The sequence below is a fragment of the Schistocerca americana genome, chromosome 2, assembly GCF_021461395.2.
Source record: "Schistocerca americana isolate TAMUIC-IGC-003095 chromosome 2, iqSchAmer2.1, whole genome shotgun sequence".
NCBI lineage: Eukaryota > Metazoa > Arthropoda > Insecta > Orthoptera > Acrididae > Schistocerca > Schistocerca americana.
The window spans coordinates 676,382,885-676,406,057 of record NC_060120.1 but is presented as its reverse complement, the minus strand read 5'-3'; the positions used below and the strand labels follow the sequence as shown (position 1 = coordinate 676,406,057).

The 23,173-nt window shown below is 42.8% G+C and overlaps 1 protein-coding gene across 1 annotated transcript in view; it reads right to left on the bottom strand.

Annotated features, from left to right (window-relative positions):
* Window positions 1-20,415, bottom strand: part of LOC124595564 (invertebrate-type lysozyme 2-like) — a 74,082-nt gene extending 53,667 nt beyond the window's left edge. The window contains exon 1 of the mRNA XM_047134348.1: window positions 20,335-20,415. Coding sequence (XP_046990304.1) covers window positions 20,335-20,407 — 73 coding nt within the window. The 5' untranslated portion in view covers window positions 20,408-20,415. The remainder of the gene's footprint in view (window positions 1-20,334) is intronic.
* Window positions 20,416-23,173: the final 2,758 nt, after the last annotated feature.

Genomic DNA, 23,173 nt, shown 5'->3' with positions numbered 1-23,173 from the left:
CATTAGTGACGACAACCAACGCAAAGAAGCTTAAAACATGGTGTAAGGGGGTACAAATCCTGGTCGGCTGATCAGTGGAAACACGTCATATGGTCCGACAAGTCAACGTTTACGTTATTTGCAACATCGGGCCGGGTTTCCGTATGGAGAACGCCAAAAGAAGCCTACAATCCTGACTGCCTTATTCCAACGGTTAAGCATAGAGGTGGGAGTGTGATGGTGTGGGCAGCCATATAGTGGTATTCTGCTGGTCCCATCATTTCTCTCAAAGGTCGTTTTACAACCAACGATTATGAGAACATTTTAGGTGATTAGGTGCACCCCATGATTCAAAAGTTGTTCCCCAACAATGATGCCATATTTCAGAACGATAATGCACACATTCACACAACCAGAGCAGTACAATCGTGGTATGAGGGGCATGGAACTGAACTGCAGCGTCTTTCCTGGACAACACAGCTCCGAACTTTAACATCATCGAACCATTGTGGGCGGTATTGAAGCGCAGAATCTGGAGCAGATTTCCGTCCCCCTTGTCACTACAGGAGTTAGAAGAAGTTATGATTGAAGAGTGGCATAAGTGAACACTATACAATTATTATATGCCAGTATTCCAAGAAGAGCCACAGCTGTATTACGGGCAAATGGGGGTCCAACCCCTTATTAATAAACCTTTCCCAAGTAAGTACAGGTGTTCACATTATTTTGCCTATCCCCTGTATTCTTGAGTGCTGTTCGAGTGTTATGGTATGCATATTAGGTCGGATTAAAGGAAGACATCGAAGCAATTCAGAGGTGGGCTGCTAGATTTGTTACTTGTAGATTCGAACAACACATAAGTATTCCGGACACACTTCGGGAATTAAAATGGGAATCCCCGAGGGAAAGCGACGTTTTTCTTTCGAGGAACACAACTCAGAAAATTTAGAGAACCGGTATTTGAGACTGACTACAGAACGATTCTGTTGCCTACAACGAACATTGCGCGTAAGGACCATGAAGATAGGATACGAGAAACTACGGTTTACACGGAAGCAAACAGACCGTCGTTTTTCCTTTGTTCTGTTTGCGACTGGAACAGGAACGGAAATAACTAGTACTCATACGGGGTATGTTCCACCACGCGCCATAAGGTAGACTGTGCAATATTGATGTAGATGTAAATGTGACGGTATCAACAAACTGATCTCTCGTTGGAAGAAGTGTGTTCGTCGCCAGAATGATTTTGTTGAGAAATACATATGTAAACTTAAAAAATAACTGTGTATAATGTTATTAACATTATACACAGTTATTCTTCGAGTCTACAGTTTGTTTACTTAGGGAGATTTAAGAGTTTTCAGATAAAAACTTCTGGGGCATTACTTTTCGGCAAGCCCTCGTAACTTTATAAATATCGCAAGGAAATGTGACAGGGTCGGTACTGTTTTTTATATAAAACGTATTGCGGATAAACAGGAGAAGAATTCAACTGCTGCTGGATTATACTTTTGATAAAAAATTGCTACAAACAGTTTCTAAAGTAAAATACCTAACAATAATCATGCGGAACCAATTAAAACACAAAAAATGAGATTAAGCTAGTATCGGAAAAGTATACACAGGTTGATTCTGAGGAAGAATCGTAAGTGAATGAAATTCATGAACGTAGGAAATGGTTCACAAATCGATATTTCCACCGACTCTTGACTACTGCGGATCAGTCTGTGACGCTTACGACGTAGGATTGAAAGAAATAGAGAATCTCCAACAATGAACGGCGTGTTTCGTCACGGCATAGTTTGGTCAGAGCGAGAACGTTGTGGAGAGAGACTCTAAAACAGAGGCTTTGCACATCACAAACAGCTTTACTGTTGATGTTGTGAGAGTACATTACGAGAAGTGTCGGGAAATATATTACTTTACTCCCACAAACGTCTCGCGAAGTGATCACAAAGAGAAAATGAGAGAAATTTGAGCTAATATGGAGGTTCATCGGTTTCTCACGAGCCACTCCCGAATGGAAGAAGAGAAGAGATGGTGGCACTAGACGCACCTTCCACCACAAATCGCATGCTTCATAAGTCCGTCGTGGAAGAAGCTTTGCGCCTTCGTTGCCTATCCATTTTTGCATCGCCTTCACAACCTCGTCCTCCGACGACAAGTATTATTCACACAAGCATGCTTCTTCACCTAACAAGAAACGTCGAAATCAATTGGAGCTAAGTCAGGACTGTACGTTGGATGCTCTGTGTAAACGTAGAACTTTTGTGAAGTAAAGTTACTTCCTCACTTCACAAATCGCCATTACCGTGGAATCGGTGGGTGCTTAGAAAATTTTGCTACTAACAGAAATACAAAATTGGCCGATATGTAAAAGAAGGTTAATTACTCCTGCTCTAGAGGGATGCAGGTAGCGTTCGAAGACATCCATAACGACCTAGGATAGACAAATAGACAAGCGTAACTTGCTGTCTAGAGGGAAATGTATTCAAAGAAACTAGATCAACAGGGCAGTGTCTTCTCACAGCACGAGGATTCTTTTTTGTTCACTCAATTTTTTGCACAAATTGGATAGCTGAAACTCCCGCGAATATTCTCCCATCATGAGTCTCATTGTGGGAGGTTTCATTTAGATGGAGGAGGGGAGGGGGTCGAATTTGGCATTATCCGGATTTTCTGGAGCTTTCGAATGTGACGGAAGCTCGATGTAGGTCTGCATGGGAACATGGGGGCAGCCCTACTCGTGTCAATTTCCAGTGACCACGTCTGACTGCCGCCGTAGTGTGCACCAAGCACATCGTAGTCCCTTCACATCTACCATCCGAAAACAAGTAGTGGAATCACTGCAACGTTCTGTGTCATCCCACACTGTTGGTCACTAACTAGCAACAATCGGACTAGGAAATTACCGCACCAAACGTAGGCTGCCGTTAACACCACAACGCAAATGACTGCGTGGAGTGACGCCGTGACTGGGAAGCATGGACTGTCGATGAATAGCGTAGCATTACATTCAGCAAATCTTCACTGTGCAATTCCTCACTATCCTGGATGACCATCGTCGGCGCATATGACGGCAACCTGCGGAGACGTCCCATTCTTCCAATGTTTTGGAGAGGCACACAGGTGTTACTCCTGGCTTCGTGGTGTGGGGAGCCATCGGGTATGACTTCAGGTCGGCGCTGGTGGTGGCTGAGGGAATGCTGACTGCACGACAGTACGTCACCGACATCCTGGTTCCTCGTGTGATACAGGATCGTGCTATGGTATCGTGGTGCCATTTTTCAATAGGACAATGCTCTTCCACACTTGGAACGTATCTCTGTGAACTGTCTGCTACGTACTGAGCTAGTCCAATAGCCAGGAAGATCACCAGATCCATCCCAGACAGAACTTGTGTGGGACAATTTTCGACGTCACTTCCGTCCCAGTGCCAGTATCCGGTATATCAAAGACCATTTACAACAGTTGTGGGCCAGCTGCGCTCAGGATAAGATACAAAGGCTTCGGAACCCAATCACTGCATGCAACCAAGCCAGAGAGGGCGCAACGTCATACTGATAAGTGGCCTCATACTACCATGGTCTTTGTAAATTTTAATCGGCATTGTAATCACTGAAATAACACCGCTTGCCCTCTTCACCTGTGAAGTTTCATTTCATTTTTCTCCTTCCCTTTTGGATGATTTACTTTTTTTGTCAGAAAATGTATATTTACTCTTCCAGAGGATGTAGAGGTAACTTTCTGGTTGAAGTTTTACGTAGGAAGATATATGTGTGGAAATGGGCCTTGGCCGTGTTTGATACAAAGCCGCCACAGGTGTTTACCTATCCCGCTGTTATTTACATTTCTTAGTTTTCCTGTGTGGTAGGCTCAAAATGTCCTATGTTTACAAGTTCCCTTACAGATTCGATCGTCGCTTGCCCTTCAGTCGTTAGCTTTGGTGGTCTAGTACTGCAGACAGGACACACGGATACATGCAGTCACATTACACCGATCGTGTGAGATGTTCCTCTGCACACCGAAGAAGAAATAGTATTTCATTATGATGACACGCCAACACATTCTGCAGTTCTGTTCCGAGATTTCCTCAACTCCATAATCATGGAATGTAGATAGGCTGGGACAGACAAAGCGCTTGGAAGACAAGGTTCCTAAATATGACTGCTTAACACCTCTCCTCGTTGGTGTTATATGAAGAGTCTTATGTACGAGAGGTATGTACAATTGGAGGAAAGCCCTTGTACACCCTGAGAAGAAAAAACACACGACGAAGGAGCTATGCAAATTGGTCAGAAATTGATATTCAGACAGGTATCGACGGAAAATGCAAAATTCTAAACTTTGGCAGCCGATGGATGAATGCATGACGCTGCGCCACAATTTCACCACGTAGCTGACAGGGACACTAAACGGGGGACGTGTCGATACCAGAACATAAAATCTTTGCGAATTGCCGTCCGTGAAATCAGATGGACAGTAAATGTGCGTCGTAGACGGGCGCGTGAACACCATAAGCAGATGTAGATGTAAATCGTATATCCCATTTCTGACACCAATTGTAGAGTATACGGGCACTTCTGACACCAATTGTAAATGTATACATGGTTTGGGAAAGGGGCGAGGCGGTTGTTGCCTATGCCTCGTGGCGGCAGTGTACAGGAGGTCGAGCGGTCAGGATCAGAGAGTGGGTATTCAGGGCCGCCGTTAAATGACAAAACAGAAAATGAGGTACAATAAAGAGGATGTACTTCAGTGTACGGTGTAAAAGGGTCGCGCCAAGGGTCGCAAGTTACCAGGTTTAGACCAGTCTAGGAGGTCGAACATTAATTGAAACGGCAACGGAAGGGGAAGCGGTTCATGTTAACTTACGTTGGCGGCCGGTCGTGAAAGGCAGAGCCAGAGGCTCTGCCTTCCAAAAAGACGTCTGTTCTGCTCGAGGTGTGGATTACAAGAAAGAACACTCCAGCGTCCACACACGTGATCGGTACCCAGCGCACGCCATTGGCTAAAACCAATGGCGTGAATTCGCTAGCGGTTTGAGCAGAGGGCTCAAGGGGTCTCTTGTCTGCAGCTTTAACTGGACAGAACTGCCTCGGTTTTGGAAGACAAACGACTTGTGTCACGTAGGCACGGCGCAAGTTACTCGGGGAGAACACTTGTAAAGATTTGACTGGGCCTTTGAAATAAATTTTTTAAACCAATTCCCTAAAATATTCCTTGACTGGCTGCCACCATGTACACAGATGTCAACATTTGAGAGAGGATTGTAGCTGGGCTCCAAGATGCTGGTTGGAGCAATTGGCGAATCGCTTGACATTTGAACAGGAGGGATGTCACTATTCGACGATGTGAACCATGGCCGAACACAGCGTCATGAAGGAAGAGGCCGACTTAGATAGGCAACAGCACATGAGGACAGAGTAATAGTGAGCCCCGGATTCATCATTATCATCGATTTGTCGAGCAACTGGTGCTTCAGTGACCACAAAGACCATGAACTGGCGGCTCAAAGAAAGGGGCCTGAGCTCACGGCGTCCCTTACGCCCATTGCAATTGACCCTTTACACCAACAACCAACAAGCCCGATTGCAGTGGAGTCGGACACATTCGGCCTGAAATCTCATTGACTGGGTAGAATTGTCTTCAGTGATGAGTCTCTCTTCGATCTGAGCTCCGATGATCATCGAAGATGTGTCTGGAGACGCCCCAGATAACGGTGGGATACCAGGCCGACTGTCTTCCGCTATACGGCCCTACAACCAGGATAGATGATCGGTCATGTAAGACTCCTTCGGTTGTCATCCGCGGCACCTTCATAGCGCAACGGTACGTCGACGATATTCTACGCCCAGATTTGTTGCCCTTTATTTCAAGCCACCCTTGGCTTACTTTTCAACAAGATAATGGGCGTCCGCACACGGCGCAAATTTCTACTGCTTGTCTTTGTGCTTGCCAAACCCTACCTTGGCCAGCAAGGTCAGCGGCTCTCTCCCCTACTGAAACCGCTTGGAGTGTAATGGGCAGGACCCTCCAACCAGCTCGGGATTTTGACGATGTAATGTGCCAATGAGACAGAATTTGGCACTATATCGCATAGCCGGACGTCCAACAACATTATCCATCAATTCTAAGCATTATAACGGCTTGCTTACGGGCGAGCGGAAGAACAGCGCATTATGGACTTCCTCAATCTGTGAAGCTATTTCTGCTGAATAAATCGTCCAATCTTTCTAAAACCGTAATCATTTGTTTGTCTGTATATGTACATAACGATATTTCCGTCCCATTCAAATAATTCACTCGTTGTGCATCGCCTTTTTTTCCCTTAGACAGTACCACGTGAGTTACACGGCGAACCCGAAGACTAGCGAAATTGTTTGCAGATGGACATGGAGACCGATAAATATTCACTGACGCTTGCAACTCATCACACAACAAGCAAAATCATTGTATGAGAGTAATTTCACCACTGGATGGCTGACAGCAACAAGCAGAAGTGGCAAAGATTTAGAATTTTTTCCAGCAGTGTCCAAGCAAGCATTGAGCAAAATAACATGCGAATCTATATAAATCATCATGTAGAAGGAGTTAATCAAAGAAAGTAAGGAATCTTGCTTATGTAACATATTAATCGTGACAAATTACACATAATATTTTTACATTTTTAAACATGATTTGAACGCCATATACATTACTGGCCATTAAAATTGCTACAGCTAGAAGAAATGCAGATGATAAGCGGATATTCATTGGACAAATATATTATACTAGAACTGACATGTGATTACATTTTCACGCAATTTGGGTGCATAGATACTGAGAAATCAGTACCCAGAACAACCACCTCTGGCCGTAATAACGGCCTTGATACGCCTGGGCATTGAGTCAAACAGAGCTTGGATGGCGTGTACAGGTACAACTGCCCATCCAGCTTGAACACAATACCACAGTTCATCAAGAGTAGAGACTGGAGTATTGTGACGAGCGAGTTGCTCGACCACCATTGACCAGGCGTTTCCAGTTGGTGAAGATTTGGAGAATGTGCTGTCCAGGGCAGCAGTCGAACATTTTCTGTATCCAGAAAGGCCCGTACAGGACCTTCAACATGATATTGTGCATTATCCTGCTGAAATGTAGGGTTTCGCAGGGATCGAATGAAGGGTAGAGCCACGGGTCGTAACACATCTGAAATGTAACGTCCACTGTTCAAAGTGCCGTCAATGCGAACAAGAGGTGACCGAGACGTGTAACCAATGGCACCCCGTACCATCACGCCGGGTGATACGCCAGTATCGCGATGACGAATACACGCTTCCAATGTGCGTTCACCGCGATGTCGCCAAACACAGATGCGACCATCATGATGCTGTAAACAGAACCTGTATTAAGCCGAAAAAATGACGTTTTGCCATTCGTGCACCCAGGTTGGTCGTTGAGTACACCATCGCAGGCGCTCCTATCTGTGATGCAGCGTCAAGGGTAACCACAGCCATGATCTCCGAGCTGATAGTCCATGCTGGTGCAAACATCGTCGAACTGTTCGTGCAGATGGTTGTTGTCTTGCAAATGTCCCCATCTGTTGACTCAGGGATCGAGACGTGGCTGTATGATCCGTTACAGCCATGCGGATAAGATGCCTGTCATCTCGACTGCTAGTGATACGAGGCCGTTGGGATCCAGCACGACGTTCCGTATTACCCTCATGAACCCACCGATTCCAGTCACTGGATCTCGACCAGCGCGAGCAGCAATGTCGCGATACGATAAACCGCAATCGCGATAGGCTACAATCTGACCTTTATCAAAGTCTGAAACGTGATGGTACGCATTTCTCCTCCTTACCCGAGGGATCACAACGTTTCACCAGGCAACGCCAGTGAACTGCTGTTGGTGTATGAGAAATCGGTTGGAAACTTTCCTCATGTCAGCACGTTGTAGTTGTCGCCACCCGCGCCAACCTTGTGTGAATGCTCTGAAAAGCTAATAATTTGCATAACACAGCATCTTCTTCCTGTCGGTTAAATTTCGCGTTTGTAGCACGTCATCTTCGTGGTGTAGCAATTTTAATGGCCGGTAGTGTATTCGAATAAATTACATGATTGACTGATGAGACATCTTTTACTTAGTTTCAAAGAATATGGGTATTTTCTGTTCCCTCCTTGAAGTCTAACACCATTCTGTTATAAACTTTTGCACCAGGCTACAAGGCTTTAGTCTGAATTCTAGATAGGACTGATAGCCTATATGAAAAGTTTTACTTTTAATATTGCAATCGTGAACTGAACAGTCAATCTTTAATTCATTCTTCTTATAAACCACACATCCCATCAGGCAGTATGTGGACGCACGGGTGTAAGAATCCCTATGTCCCTAAGACCCTGTTAAAAGTTGTTTCTTGATTATCTTAACACATTATAATGACTGCACTCTTCTGTAAGATAAATAGTTTTATTTTGTCTACATTGTCACAAAAGTTTATAGCAGGTCAACGTAATGGGAAACATTTCTAAGCTCAAAGCAGGTAGAATTAACAATTTTGGTTAATTCCGCAACTAATTAAAGTTTCCCTGTTTGATATGGGGTAGCTGTGGCTGTCTTCTCTATTTAAAAATTAGAAGCAGCTGACTCCTCATCTAGATCACTTTACTTCCCACTAAGATGTTTTACTACTGCACATTTCAATGAATTAAGCAGCGAACTCTCTAAAGCATTAACACATATCAAGAGTTTTAGAATTCACTGTGTAGCCATAGGAGAGGAATACCAGACTGAACAAATAGCTGACTCGAACAAGTTTCGCGCGCCAGTCTGCAGCGATCTCCCATCCACACACTACGATTTGTCTGCGCAGATGTCAGTTTAGCTCAAAAGTCCTACCCCAACTTCCAGGTTGGCACACCTCTTACCTGTGCAAATCTCACGTCCACGCACTACGATCAGGCAGCGCAGAAGTGATGCGCACAAGATAGATCGTTGTGTGTGGGGAGGCTAACAATGCAACGGTGACAAATACAGCATTCATCTCAAGTCAAAAATTCCCACAGTGAACTGATACGAAAATATTTGAATTAACAAGTGTGTTCAAACGAAATGCAGTGACGCAATTCAACCGGAATTGAAACCAATTAGGCCATCCCAGGCCTCAACGGTCAGTCGAAACCGTTTAAATATAATTTTAAAATACTATGTAACAATCAATATTTTTTTCAGTTTGGCGTGAAAGCTACTTTTTTAAGTATTGCAAACATTTTCTTTGTTTAATAACTAGTAATGGAACAATTATGAGAAATGTTCTGAGACACAGAACAACTTTTTCACTCTGCAGCGAAGTGTGTGCTGATGTGAAGTTTCCTGGCAGATGAAAACCGTATTGCGTACCGAGACTCAAACTTGGGACTTCTGTCTTTTACATCAGCACACACTCCGCTGCAGAGTGAATTAGTCATTCTGGCTAAGCCATGTCTAAGCAATATCATATCTTCCATGAGTGCTAGTATTGCAAGTTTCGCAGGAGGACTGTGAAGTTTGGAAGATAGGAAATGAGCCACTGCCTGAAGTGAAGCTGTTTGGACGTAACAGGATCTTCCAAAAGTCTCTCCGCAGTGCCGTATGATTGTTAGCCACGAGTGCCGTATGACTGTTCGCCTGCCTGGGTTACTTCCCTTCAAGTGGACTATCCCAACATTCCATTGTTTCATTTATCTCTGCCAGCGTCAGTAATATCGACAGTGTGTGTCGTTACGTGTTGACGTGAACATTAAGTTGTCTGAGGATGAACTACTCGATATTTCTCATAAAATGTCCATGAGTCCGAACAAGTCAGTAAGAAAACTCGCCCAGGAAATCGATTTTAGTGTCGGAAGGGCCCACGCAGCTGTAAGGAAAACATTAGAACTTTTCCCATACAAAGTGACAGTCGTGCAAGAAATGAAAAATACTGATCATGGCAAGAGACTGCATTATTGTCAATGGTTCAAAAACTTCGTTCAACAGAATGGAAGGAATATTCTTAATGAAACATTTTTCACTGATGAGGTGTGGTTTATTTATACAGGTACATGAACTCGCAAAGTTCTTTTATGTGGAGTACTGCAAATGCATTGTGTATTCATGAGGAACCGCTTCATTCTGTGAAAATAGGAGTTTGGATTGCAATTTCTAGACGTCGGATTGTGGGTCCCATGTTTTTCAACGAAAGTAATAAACGCACAACGATACTGCAGTGATATTCTGTACCCATACACAAGAGAACTTGTGTTAAGTGAAATACTGAACGGTTATTTTCAATAAGATGCTGCAACCGCGCATACAACTCGCGTTTCAACGTCACTGCTTGCTAATGTTTTTGGTGATCGCATAATTTCACAGGTTCTTTGGCCTCCACGATCGCCTAACCTAACACCACCTGACTTTTTCTTCTGGCATGCAGCGAAAGCAGCTGTCTATAAAAACCGTCCAAAACCATCGATGAATTGAAAACTGCAATATCCACTTTCACTGCTTCCATTACAGAAGAAATGTTACAGCTTGTGCCGGCTGCGGTGGCCGAGCGGTTCTAGGCGCTTCAGTCCGGAACCACGCGACTGCTACGGTCGCAGGTTCGAATCCTGCCTCGGGCATGGATGTGTGTGATGTCCTTAGGTTAGTTAGGTTTAAGTAGTTATAAGTCTAGGGGACTGATGACCTCAGATGTTAAGTCCCATAGTGCTCAGAGCCATTTGAACCATTTGTTACAGCTTGTGATTGGAAACATGATTAGACAAATTGAATTGTGTATTCAACAACAGGGGGGGGGGGGGGGGGGCAGGACATGTTTAACATTTAATGTGAAAATTTGTAAGTAAAAACGAATATTCAATACATTAAAATCTTGTATGTCACTGAGTTTCATTTCGGTATATTCACTGTGACTTACAGCACACGCGGCTAACAATCATACGGCACTCCGGAGAGACTTTTTGAACAACCCGTACTATGAGTTGGACTTGTGTAGCTCAGTCAGTAGAGCACTAATAAAGTCCTGTGTTTGATACTCGGCCTACTATACAGTCATCTGACGGGAAGTTAACATAGTTATGACCGTCAGTAGTAAAGTATACGTATGAGAAATGGAACACAAAGGGCTGAGTGGGAGTATCTTCTATAATAAGAGGCCTCTACAATTTAGAGTGCAGGCTGACAACACAAGTCCCGTAAATGGTGGCGCACATACTGGATAAGGCATACACATTCTGCCACGTACGACTCTTTGTGAGCCGTGGGTGGGTCTTGCACATATCCTACTAATTGTTGCGTTTGTCAGCAAGAATTATAGAGCACTCTATTAACTCGGGGCTGGTCTCCGTGACGGCACTGACGTACGGTGTGGTACGAGGTCCACAAAAAACTGCGTGCATAGGCGTCCGGAGAAATTTTTCCGCGTGACGGAGGTGGGGGGAGGGGGGGGGGGGGGGCAGGGGGTAGACGAGGGCAAGGCTCTAAAATTGCTAGAAATGTGTTGCTCATTTTCGAGACATTTCAACCGATAAATACTAAATTTTGTAGATAAGACATAAAACTTATTACATCCCAGAGAATTGATGGTTATCCCACTCAATATATAGAGATACCAACGCACAGGGGGGCGCATGTACTCCCTCCTAATCGCCCCCTCCCCCCTCCCGACCCCGGCCACCTATGGGAGCCTGTGGGCATGAGAGTGGATGTTTTGCACTTTTTAAGCAAATAAGCGCATTGTAGTTGTGGCCTTGGCGATTCTATTTTCCAAACATATATAAAGTTTCACTTTTTCTGTTACTATTTTGTGAAAATGCTCAACACCAAGTGATCCTTCAACAACAATGTCCTTTGAGAGATTGTAGCCGCTTGCCGCTGGAAGTTCTTTCCCAGACCGAAAGATAGCGGACCAATTAAACAGCACAATTCTAGCACACTGGATCACCAATCACAGCTATCAATTATAAATTTTCACCAATCACCAGAAATTTTATCTCCACCAAGTTGTATCTCAGTCCTAGGTAATTGCATTGATGAATTAAAGTCACCCAACCCAGTTGACATAATCTGCCTCTCTGAACACCATGTGACCACTGGTATAGGAACTAGCCCTAAGCACAATGAGAAACTCAGACAGGAGAGTACTGCAAATGTTAGAATAAGGAAAGGTTCTCATAAAAGTATAATTAAAAATAATGTAAGTATATTTCATCAAAATATTGGGAGTTTAAAGAATAAAGTAGATGAGCTTCTGGTTTGTTTAGAAGATTTAGAAGCTGAGAATGAAATAGATATACTATGCCTGTCTGAGCATCACGTTGTTACTGATATGGATAAGGTAAATGTAAGTGGATATAAGCTCTCTGCACATGTAATGAGAGAAAATATGGAGAAAGGAGGAGTTGCCATATATGTCAAAAGTTATCATTGTGCAAAAAGTATAGAAACAAAAAAGTTTTGTGTAGAGAAACATATAGAAGCATGTGCCTGTGAGGTTAAATTAAATAAAGGCACATTTATAATTGTAACTGTATATAGGTCCCCATCAGGAAATTTTCATCTATTTCTGAAAAAATTGGACTCCTTGTTGTGCTATCTGTCAGACAGGGGGAAGCAAATTATTATTTGTGGGGACTTCAATGTAGATTCTCTGAAAGAGGGTAATAGGAAAAATGACCTTGAAGTATTACTTGGTTCTTTCAATTTGACACCCGTTATTGATTTTCCTACTCAGGTGGTAAAGGATAGCAGCTCACTGATAGATAACTTCTTTATAGACCAAGATAAGTTTAACCAGATAAATGCTCAGCCTGTTGAGAATGGTCTTTCTGATCATGGTGCACAGCTAGTTACAATATATGACATAGCTCCATTCAGCAATACTAAACAGTCCTCCAAAGTAGTACGTTCAGTCAACGATTTAACAGTTGCAAATTTCAGGGAAAGCCTACAGCAGTTAGACTGGGATGAGGTGTACCGTGAACCTGATGCCAATTTAAAATATAATTTATTTCATGACATTTTTGTAAATGCATTTGAAAACTGCTTCCCCAAGAAAATAGTTAAATATACTCATAAGAAACCTTGTAACAAACCATGGCTTACTAAGGGTATAAAAATATCTTGTAACCGGAAAAGGGAAATGTATCTGACAGCAAGAAAGAGTAGTGATCCAGAAACTATCAAAAATCATAAAAACTACTGTGTTATATTAAGAAAAGTTATTAAAAAATCCAGGAGTATGTGTATCATGTCTGAAATCAGCAACTCTGACAATAAAATTAAAACAATTTGGAATATTATTAAAAGAGAAACAGGTCAACCAAGAGCAGAGGAAGACAGTATTACCATCAAATTGAATGAAAACTTTACGAACAAAAAGTCAGAAGTTGAAAATATTTTTAATAATCATTTTCTAAATGTTGTGGATATAGTAGGATCCAGGTGTTCATTAGAAGATGCTAGGCTGTTAATGGAAGAGGCCATACCTATGCAATTTGATACAATTGAAATCTCACCCACTTCTCCCTCTGAAATTAGGAAAATAATAAACTTGCTTAAAAGCAAAAACTCACATAGAATTGATGGCATTTCCAGCAAAATACTAAAAGCTTGTTCTCAACAGATAAGTAAAATCCTCAGCCACCTGTGTAATAGCTCTCTGGAACAGGGCATTTTCCCTGATAGACTGAAATATGCTATTGTTATACCTTTGCATAAAAAGGGGGATAGATCTGATGTCAACAATTACTGTCCAATCTCCCTTCTAACAGCTTTATCCAAAATTTTTGAGAAAGTAATGTATTCAGGAGTAGCTTCATATATCTGTAAAAATGAAGTACTAACAAAATGTCAGTTTGGCTTCCAGAAAAGTTTTTCAACAGAAAATGCCATATATGCTTTCACCAGTCAAATTTTGATTGATCTGAATAACCGAACACCACCCATTGGAATTTTTTGTGATCTCTCAAAGGCCTTTGATTGTGTAAATCATGAAATTCTGCTAGACAAGCTCAAGTATTGTGGCATGAGTGGGACAGTGCACAAATGGTTTAATTCGTACCTAACTGGAAGAGTGCAGAGAGTTGAAATATGTAGTTCTCGTAACATGCAAAGATCAGCACATTCCTCAAACTGGGGAACTATCAAGAATGGGGTTCCACAAGGGTCAGTCTTGGGTCCTTTGTTGTTCTTATTATATATTAATGACTTGCCATTCTATATTCATGAAGAGGCAAAGTTAGTTCTCTTTGCTGATGATACAAGTATAGTAATCACACCTGACAATCAAGAATTAACTGATGAAATTGTCAATACTGTCTTTCAGAAAATTACTAAGTGGTTCCTTGTAAATGGACTCTCACTGAATTTTGATAAGACACAGTACATACAGTTCCGTACAGTGAATGGTATGATGCCATTAATAAATATAGACCTTAATCAGAAGCATATAGCTAAGGTAGAATATTCCAAATTTTTAGGTGTGTCCATTGATGAGAGATTAAATTGGAAGAAACACATTGATGATCTGCTGAAACGTTTGAGTTCAGCTACTTATGCAATAAGGGTCATTGCAAATTTTGGTGATAAACATCTTAGTAAATTAGCTTACTACGCCTATTTTCACTCATTGCTTTCATATGGCATCATATTTTGGGGTAATTCATCACTGAGGAATAAAGTATATATTGTACAAAAGCGTGTAATCAGAATAATAGCTGGAGTCCACCCAAGATCATCCTGCAGACATTTATTTAAGGATCTAGGGATATTCACAGTAGCTTCTCAGTATATATACTCTCTTATGAAATTTGTTATTAACAACCAAACCCAATTCAAAAGTAATAACAGTGTGCATAACTACAATACTAGGAGAAAGGATGATCTTCACTATTCAAGATTAAATCTAACTTTGGCACAGGAAGGAGTGAATTACACTGGCACTGAAGTCTTTGGTCACTTACCAAATAGTATCAAAAGTCTGACAGATAACCAACAAGTATTTAAGAAGAAATTAAAAGAATTTCTGAATGACAGCTCCTTCTACTCCATAGAGGAATTTTTAGATATAAATTAAGAAAAAAAATTAATAAAAAATAAAGGAAAACAAAAAAACACAAAAAAATAAAGTTGTTATGTTAACTTAAGTATGCTGTTAAATTAACCTAATTATGTCATGTATTGGAAAATTCGACTCGTTCCACATCATTACGAAATATCGTATTCATGATCCATGGAACTAGTATTAATCTAATCTAATCCAATCTAACCAACAGTAGACTGAAACTGTGGCGTGTGGACACACATTTGCAGAGATTTGTTTCACGCGCAGATATCTGCGCAGACTGATAGTTGCATGTAGGCCGGCCGTTAAGTATCTTGGCGGAGTCTTGTGTGTGCAAAATTCATAAATAAATAACGTAACAACTGTGTTTGTACATAAACGTCTGTATGATGTGCATTCTGTCGTAATTTATACCGTAACTGCTGATTGGACCTACTAGCTCCCTGTCGCGTCTGCCCAGCACCCCCCCCCCCCTCTTATAGGTCCTCGACCTCCATCGGCTCCTTTCCCCCCCCCCCCTTCCCCCCCTTCGTTTTTCCTCTCCTTACCCCCTTTTTATTTTCCCATCATCTGTCCAGGTTCCCCCCCACCTGCTCTCGGCTGTGGTATGTCCATATTTGCAAACTTTTCAGTGCAGTTCAAGTGAATGTTCAGTGTTGTTCGTCTTTCCAAAGTATTGCGAACAGAAATCATGCTGTCGCTGGGTGTGAATTTTATGTCGTGATCAGAAACCAGACTGTCGCCGTGTTTTTTTGATTGTCTATTATTTTACCTGTCTGCTTCATATGTATTTTATTAGCGTCATTATCCCTTTGTTTCTATGTTTTAAGTTCCAAGATTTTTTCCACCATGTTACCATTTAAGTCTCCGATTTTATCGCCTGTTTTATTATTTATTATCTTCCTCTTTTTAAAACAAATTCTTCTCTGCCTCGTGATGACTGGGTGTTGTGTGCTGTCCTTAGGTTAGTTAGGTTTAAGTAGTTCTAAGTTCTAGGGGACTGATGACCATATGTGTTATGTCCCATAGTGCTCAGAGCCATTTTTTTAAAACAAATTCTGTAGGCTGAAGAGCGGCATACTAATCTGCTGCGAGCCTGCCCCCTTGGGGTGGGGGAATCGAAACTCAATAAAGAAAAAAAATTGGAACTAAGCCCGTAAACACGCCTGTGTTCCGCAGCTCAGTTCCAGATATTTTTGGTACTTGCAAGCAGAACGGCAAGCAACGCCCTCCAACCAGTCATCAAACCCGAACCCTTCCATCGGATTCCCTCAGGAAATACCGTGATGGATCACTGCAGATCATTCGTTTCCAGTTATCCATTGTCCAGTGGTGTCTTTCTTTACACCATCTCGAGCGTCACTTACCATTGGGCACAGAAATGTGTTGCCTATGAGGAACTGCTCGATCATTGTACCCCTTCCTGTTTAGCTCCCTGTGCACAAGCACTGTGCTAGCTGGACTGCTGAAAGCACTTTGCAACTTAGGAGTGATTGCTTCCACTGATTTCATGTGATTTCTTACAACCACCCTCCTGATTGTTCAACGGTTCCCGTCCGTCAGTATTTAAGGTCGGCCTTGGCTTAGCTGCGTTTGTTCTTTCACGTTTCCATTTCACGGTCACAACACCAACAGTCGATTTGGGCGTCTTTAGAAGGGTTGAAATGTCTCCAATGGACACGCTACATTTTCTGTTTCTATTTTGTTCTCCAATAAAGAATTGTAACAGTCGCAGCGGTCTTGTTTATTCAGATCATGTCTCGCATGGATTGTTAGTCATGTGACATCCAGGGAGTAGTCCACGTTTTTTAACTGTGTCCTTCTGAACGACTCATTCTGCTGCTATTGACAACACAGCGCTCCCCGCCTCCTTTTACACTGGCGAGTCTGCCACTAGTGGCATCTAGTGGTCAATTCTGCTTTACATAGGTATCCGTATATTTTAGATGAGATAGTGTAGACCTGGCAGAAAGTAACTAAGACTTGTTGGCAAGAACAAATAGCAAACATTAAAACACTATGCACAGAATATGTGTTGAGGGTAAAAAAGCGAAGACAAAGACAATGGAAACTAGTAGCAAGGATAACTTGGCTTGTTTAACTTCAACGTTAGGAATGACACACTGAGGGAAGAAGTCATGGTATTCCCCTATATAGGAAGTGAGGATGATTGAAGGATAGATCCCCCTCCCTCCTTCTGAGCGGATTTCCCCTCCTACTCCCCCTCCATCTCTTGTGTCTTCTTTCAGTGTCTCTGCGCTCCCTCCTGCCCTGTCTTCCCTTTTCCTCTCCCGCCCCATGTGTCTTCTGCCTCTTCGTGAACCCACGGTTGCCCCTCCTCTCTTCATCCCGCCGCTTCCCCAGCTGCCCCATGCTCTCCCCTCCTTTTCCATCCTCTCTGACCTTTCCCTCGGCAGGTCTCACCTGGTAGTTTTATTCTTCGTCGTGTGTGCTCCAAGTGGGTTTTAAGTGTGTTGTTTCGGAGTGTTTTTAATACTGTGGCCAACTTTTAACCTGTGCATGCGCATCCAGTGTCTTCTCTGTGTTTTAAGAATCGCCAACTGTGTTTTTTAACTTTCTGGTGACTTTTTTAACTGTCCCCCATGAACGTCTACATGTCAGTGTATTTTTACCTCCATTTTCTACCCTTACTCTGTTTTATGTTCCCCTTTTTTACCTCCTTATGTATATATTATTTTATTCTTGTTTTAGTTGTCATGTCACTCGGCTGAAGAGCGGCGGATTGTGCTGCTGCCAGCCCTCCCCTGCCCATATGGGGCAGGGGAATGAAATCACAATAAAGAAAAAAAAATTGAAGGATAGAAGAAAGATGTCAAAAGCAGACTGTCGCAGGCGAAGAAACTTTTTACGCGAAAAGATATCTACTTTTATTAGGTACTGGTATTGATATGAGGAAGAGGTGCCCTGAAACCTTAGCTCTGCTGCAAAACCGTAGGAGAGAAAACAGGGATCACTTTTCACATAGTGCTGCCGAAGAATATTCAAGTTAAGAGGACAGATAAATAATGAGAAATGCAGGAAAGAGTAGACGACAAAGGAAGCTACATGTTAATGAGGCTTCCATTATTGCTTTTACGAAATTTTAATAGTCGGAACGAACCTCATCAACTATCCCCACCCCCCCACCCCCCACCCCCACCCATTCGCAACGCAGCCATAAAAATCATAAGTTTCGAGTTTTGAAAACTTGTGATAAAATTTACAATGAGAAATAATTTTTTACAAAATTTTGTTCTGAAATTCAGGTTTTTATAACATAATTTCTTATAATCCAAATAATAAAAACACAAAACTTAATATAAAGAACAGTCGCTACCGTCTTTCCCCGTATCGCGGAGTACGGTCACTTTGCTTCCTTGTTCTGCTCGATAAATATCCCCACAAGTCGGCAGTCTTCGTGACTATGACGTCATATTTTCAACTGCTGCCAGCCGCTACATTCAAAGAGTTGCACTGTAGCTGTTGTGTGAAGCGGAATTTTCGGGTGTACACGTGTACTCCTAGGTTTTAGAAAAGCTCACCAAGACTTTTCTGGAGACTTTAACTCTCTGACTGAAATATTTAATTAGCTACATTAGTTACACATTACTTTTTATCACGTCCCTGCCCGTTGCATCCCGTTGGTCACCCACGGTCACGTTCGCAGTGCCGGCATAGGGGCAAATTATAGTTACGTTTGAATTTAATACACGTGTACTGCTTTAAATCTCCGTTACCGACTTGTTCCTACAAGCTCAAAAAAAAAAAAAAAAGGAAAGGATTGATCGGTGCCAGAACGCCGTTCCGGCCGAAATTAAGCCCTGGCATGTAGAGCTGAAAAGATTACGAGCGACTCGAAGAATAATGGCGCAAAAGTGTTAAATTACACAGACGACCAAAAAATCGCAACACCTAAAAATAATTAATGTAGAGTAATGAAATCTCGAGAATATATTTCCCTAACTAACATTGCAATATCACAGTTTCATGCAAGCGTGAGGTAAGCCACTGAAAATGTGAAATGCTAGTGCATTAATAACTGATGTAACCGCCAGAATGTTGAATGAAAGCATGAAAACGTGTATACTTTGTATCTTACAGGCCTCGGATGTCAGTTTGAAGCATGGAGTTCCATTTATGGTGCACTTGGTCGGTCAATACAGGGGCAGTTAATGCTGGTTGTGAACGATACTGATTGATACATCTGATGATTTCCCACACGTGCTCGATTGGTGACGGATCTGGTGATCGAGCAGGCCAAGGCAACATGTTAACACCCTGTAGAGCACGTTTGGTTTACAACAGCGGTATTTGGGTGAGTGTTGTCCTGTAGGAAAACAGTTCTTGAAATCTGTTCATGAATGACAACACAACGGATGGAATCACCAGAGTGACGTACAAATATGAGGTCATGATGCGTGGGTCAATTACGAGAGCGTTTCTGCTGCCATACGAAATCGCACCTCAGACCTTAACTTCAGGTGGCGGTCCAGTCTGCCTAACACGCAGACAGGGGCAGACAGGGTGTTTGAAAGCCCTCAAGTGGCATCCTGCTAACCAACACAAGGCCATCATTGACACAGAGGCAAAACAAACCTTCATCAGAAAACACACCAGATCTCCACCCTGCCCTCCTAAGTGGCGGTGGTTTGGCGTCAGTGAGATGCACGCTACTGTCCTTGGAGTAATCGATCTGTATCAGTTCATTGCGTCACTTTGGTGCTAACTGCTGCTTAAATTGCTGCTGCAGACGCAGTACGACGCCACAGAGCTACACACAGAACACGGTGGGCTTCCCTCTCGGTAGTGCCACGTGGCTGTCGTCTTGTGACTGTACGTTCCCCTGATCATCGCTGCCAGCCATCATGTACAGTAGCTACTTTCCCGCCAAGTCTTTCTGCAATATCACAGAAGGAACATCCAGCTTCTCGTAGTCCTATTACACGATCTCTTTCAAACTCAGTGAAGTGTTGATAATGGCATCTTTGTCGCCTTAAAGGCATTCTTGACTAACATCAACTCACCACGTCCAACAGCAAATAGCTTAAGAGCGTGTAAAAAAGCAAACGTGGCTTGCATCCTCATAGTGGCTCTACTAGTGCCATTCTTATACGACTTGCTCGAAATTTTAATAGACGCCTTTTTCCAGATGTAGAAACACGCCTATCAACTTTCATTCGTGTCGCAAAACTCCTTCTTGGTGTCGAGATTTTTTTTCCGTCAGCGTATTTCCAGACAGCAACTGTGATCTCACGACACTATGTTAGGTAGTTTGTTAATTAACGTACCCCGCGTGGCGGCGAGAGCTGAGAGAAGCAGCAGCAGCAGCAGTGGCGGCCTAGTGCGTGCTGTGGTCGTCATGTCGTTCCTGCATACTGACAGACGCTGACAGAAGCGAAAACGCAGGCCACAGTTCCTGCCTGACACTTGCCCGCATCCTGCTTCCTGCATCCAAGACGTGGAGATAAATCCCCGCGACGAATTATTTTTACTGCTATGCCAAGCGTGTCAGTTCTTTTCAGTCTGCTTTATGTTTGCGGTATAAGACTAAACGAAAGTTGATCATCATCCACTGAAGCACATTCGTCATTTATACGGATTAACGTTAAAATTTTCATCGATCGCTGATGTAACGCTGGTTTTTAACTACCTCGTAGTTTATTACTTATTGGCTGATGCGCACTGGACAAGCTAGAGTTGATCAAAGGATCTGGTTACCCGGCGAATATGTCAGAGTTGCGACTAGTGCGCCCCGTCAGGCTATCTCCGCTACTATCGTTAAGAGCGAACGAGTAAAAGTCGCTCTGTCGAGGCCAACAAGAGGGGTTCGGTCATTCCACAGAGCCACTGTTAGTTATTGGATCCGGTAGACTGGAGCGAAAATCGGAGCTTCTGACTAGTGCACTGTCTCCTGTTATCTACAGTATTATCATAGGAGCTGACGAGGAAACAGATGGAGTCATATGGCTAAAGGCCGCGGACGGACAGTGACACTGTGCGTTTTAGAAAATGGTTCAGATGGCTCTAAGCACTATGGGACGTAACATCTGAGGTCAACTGTCCCCTTGACGTAGAATTACTTAAACCTAACTAGCCTAAAGACATCACACACATCCACTGAAAGTCGCGAGCTCTTTCTTCTTATCTCTTGTTTTCTACTGACAATCTCGTGCTTGTACTCTTGTTAACTTTACTATTACAGAGATCGCCTAACCTTTATTTATTTTTTTTAAATTGGTCCTGTGCGCAACAAATAACTTACTTGGTCTTTCTGCTGCCACTGCTTGATCTGCTGCGTTCCATTATTTAACAAAAACATAAAAAAACCTATTATTCATGCTGAGTGCAATGCATGTTCTGTATGGCGGCTCCTGCTGTTGCTGCGGCTGCTTCTGCTTACTACAACAACATATAATTAAAGAGAAAGGGTTTGGTCAAATATAAACTCGATTTTTTAGAAAACTATATTCTGAAAGCGATTCTTTCTCATTCAATTAACAAAACTCTAGAAGCTCTTTGAATAATCGTTTCGTATGTAAATCTGCCTCCAGTGGCATTAAAGCAATATTACAAATTAATCAAACTCTTGAGACAGACTGAAATACTTCTCAATTAAATACATAGTGAAACAATTCCCTGACAAATACAAAAGAAATCAATGACAAAAATCAATACTTAATCTAACAATGGTTTCCCTTAAGAATTCAACTCCTATCATTATCAAAATTAACGTCTGCTACTACGCACATACACAAACCCTTTTCTTTAAATTAACAAGCGCGCTGCAAATTATAAAAATATCAACTCAATACCAAATCCTGTGTCGCTGCTGGCGGACACAGCAGTACGGCAGCTCGGCGACGACCTCTCGCCCAACACACGTACGCACCACAGCAGGCGGGCTCCTACACTGGCTTCAAAACTGCCACTAGTTAATCCGTGCGCTGCGAAGCACGACAACAATATCTTAGGACTCAAGCACCTAGAACCACTAGGCCACAGCGTGTCATCCAGAGAAAGAAGTCTACTGAAGTTTATATGTGTCTGTGGATTATTGTAAAAGTGCGTTATCTGGAAGTATTATTACATTTTCAAGCCCAGAAAGTAAATATTTTCAAAATATTTCCAGTGGCAGTGTTAAATTATGCCAAGGCGGGGATCAGGTATGTACAGTTTTGGAAAGAGCGGAGAACAAATACTATGACATGTGCTGTCCTATGCCATATGTCGAAGCACGTGTTATGCCACAAGGATTATTAATTATGAGGAGTCAATTAATCAACTTAAAATGGTATAGACCGCATTCTCTTTGTCACAAAGTAATAAATATACTCTATGCTGTGGAAGCACATACACTGATGAACTAAAGAAATTCGTACCCCTAATATCGAATAGGGCCCCCGCCAGCACGGAGAAGTACCGCAGCACGACGTGGCATGGACTCGACTAATGTCTGAAAAGTGCTGTACATATATCCGTAAGAGTACGAGGGGGCAAAGATCTCTCCTGAACAGCACGTTGCAAGGCATCCCAGATGTGCTCAGTAACGTTCATGTCTGGGGAGTTTGGTGGACAGCAGAAGTGTTTAAACCAATAAGAGTGTTCCTAAAGCCACTCTGTAGCAATTCTGGACGTGTCTGGTGTCGCATTGTCCTGCTAGAACTGCCCAAGTCCGTCGGAATGCAAAATGCACATGAATGGATGCAGGCGATCAGGCAGGATGCTTACGTACGTGTCACCTGTCAGAGTCGTGTCTAGACGTATCAGGGGTCCAACATCACTCCAACTGCACACGCTCCACACCATTTCAGTGTCTCCACCAGCTTGAACAGTCCGCTGATGACGTGCAGGGTCCATTGATTCATGAGGTTGTCTCCATACCCTTAAACGTTCATCCGCTCGGTGCAATTTGAAACGAGACTCGTTCGACGACACAACATGTTTCCGGTCATCAACAGTCCAACGTCTGGGTTGACGGGCCCAGGCGATGTGTAAAGCTTTGTGTCGTGCAGTCATCATGGGTACACAAGTGGGCCTTCGGCTCCGAAAGCCCATATCGATGATGTTTCGTTGAATGGTTCGCACGTTGACACTTGTTGATGGCCCACCACTGAAATCTGCAGCAAT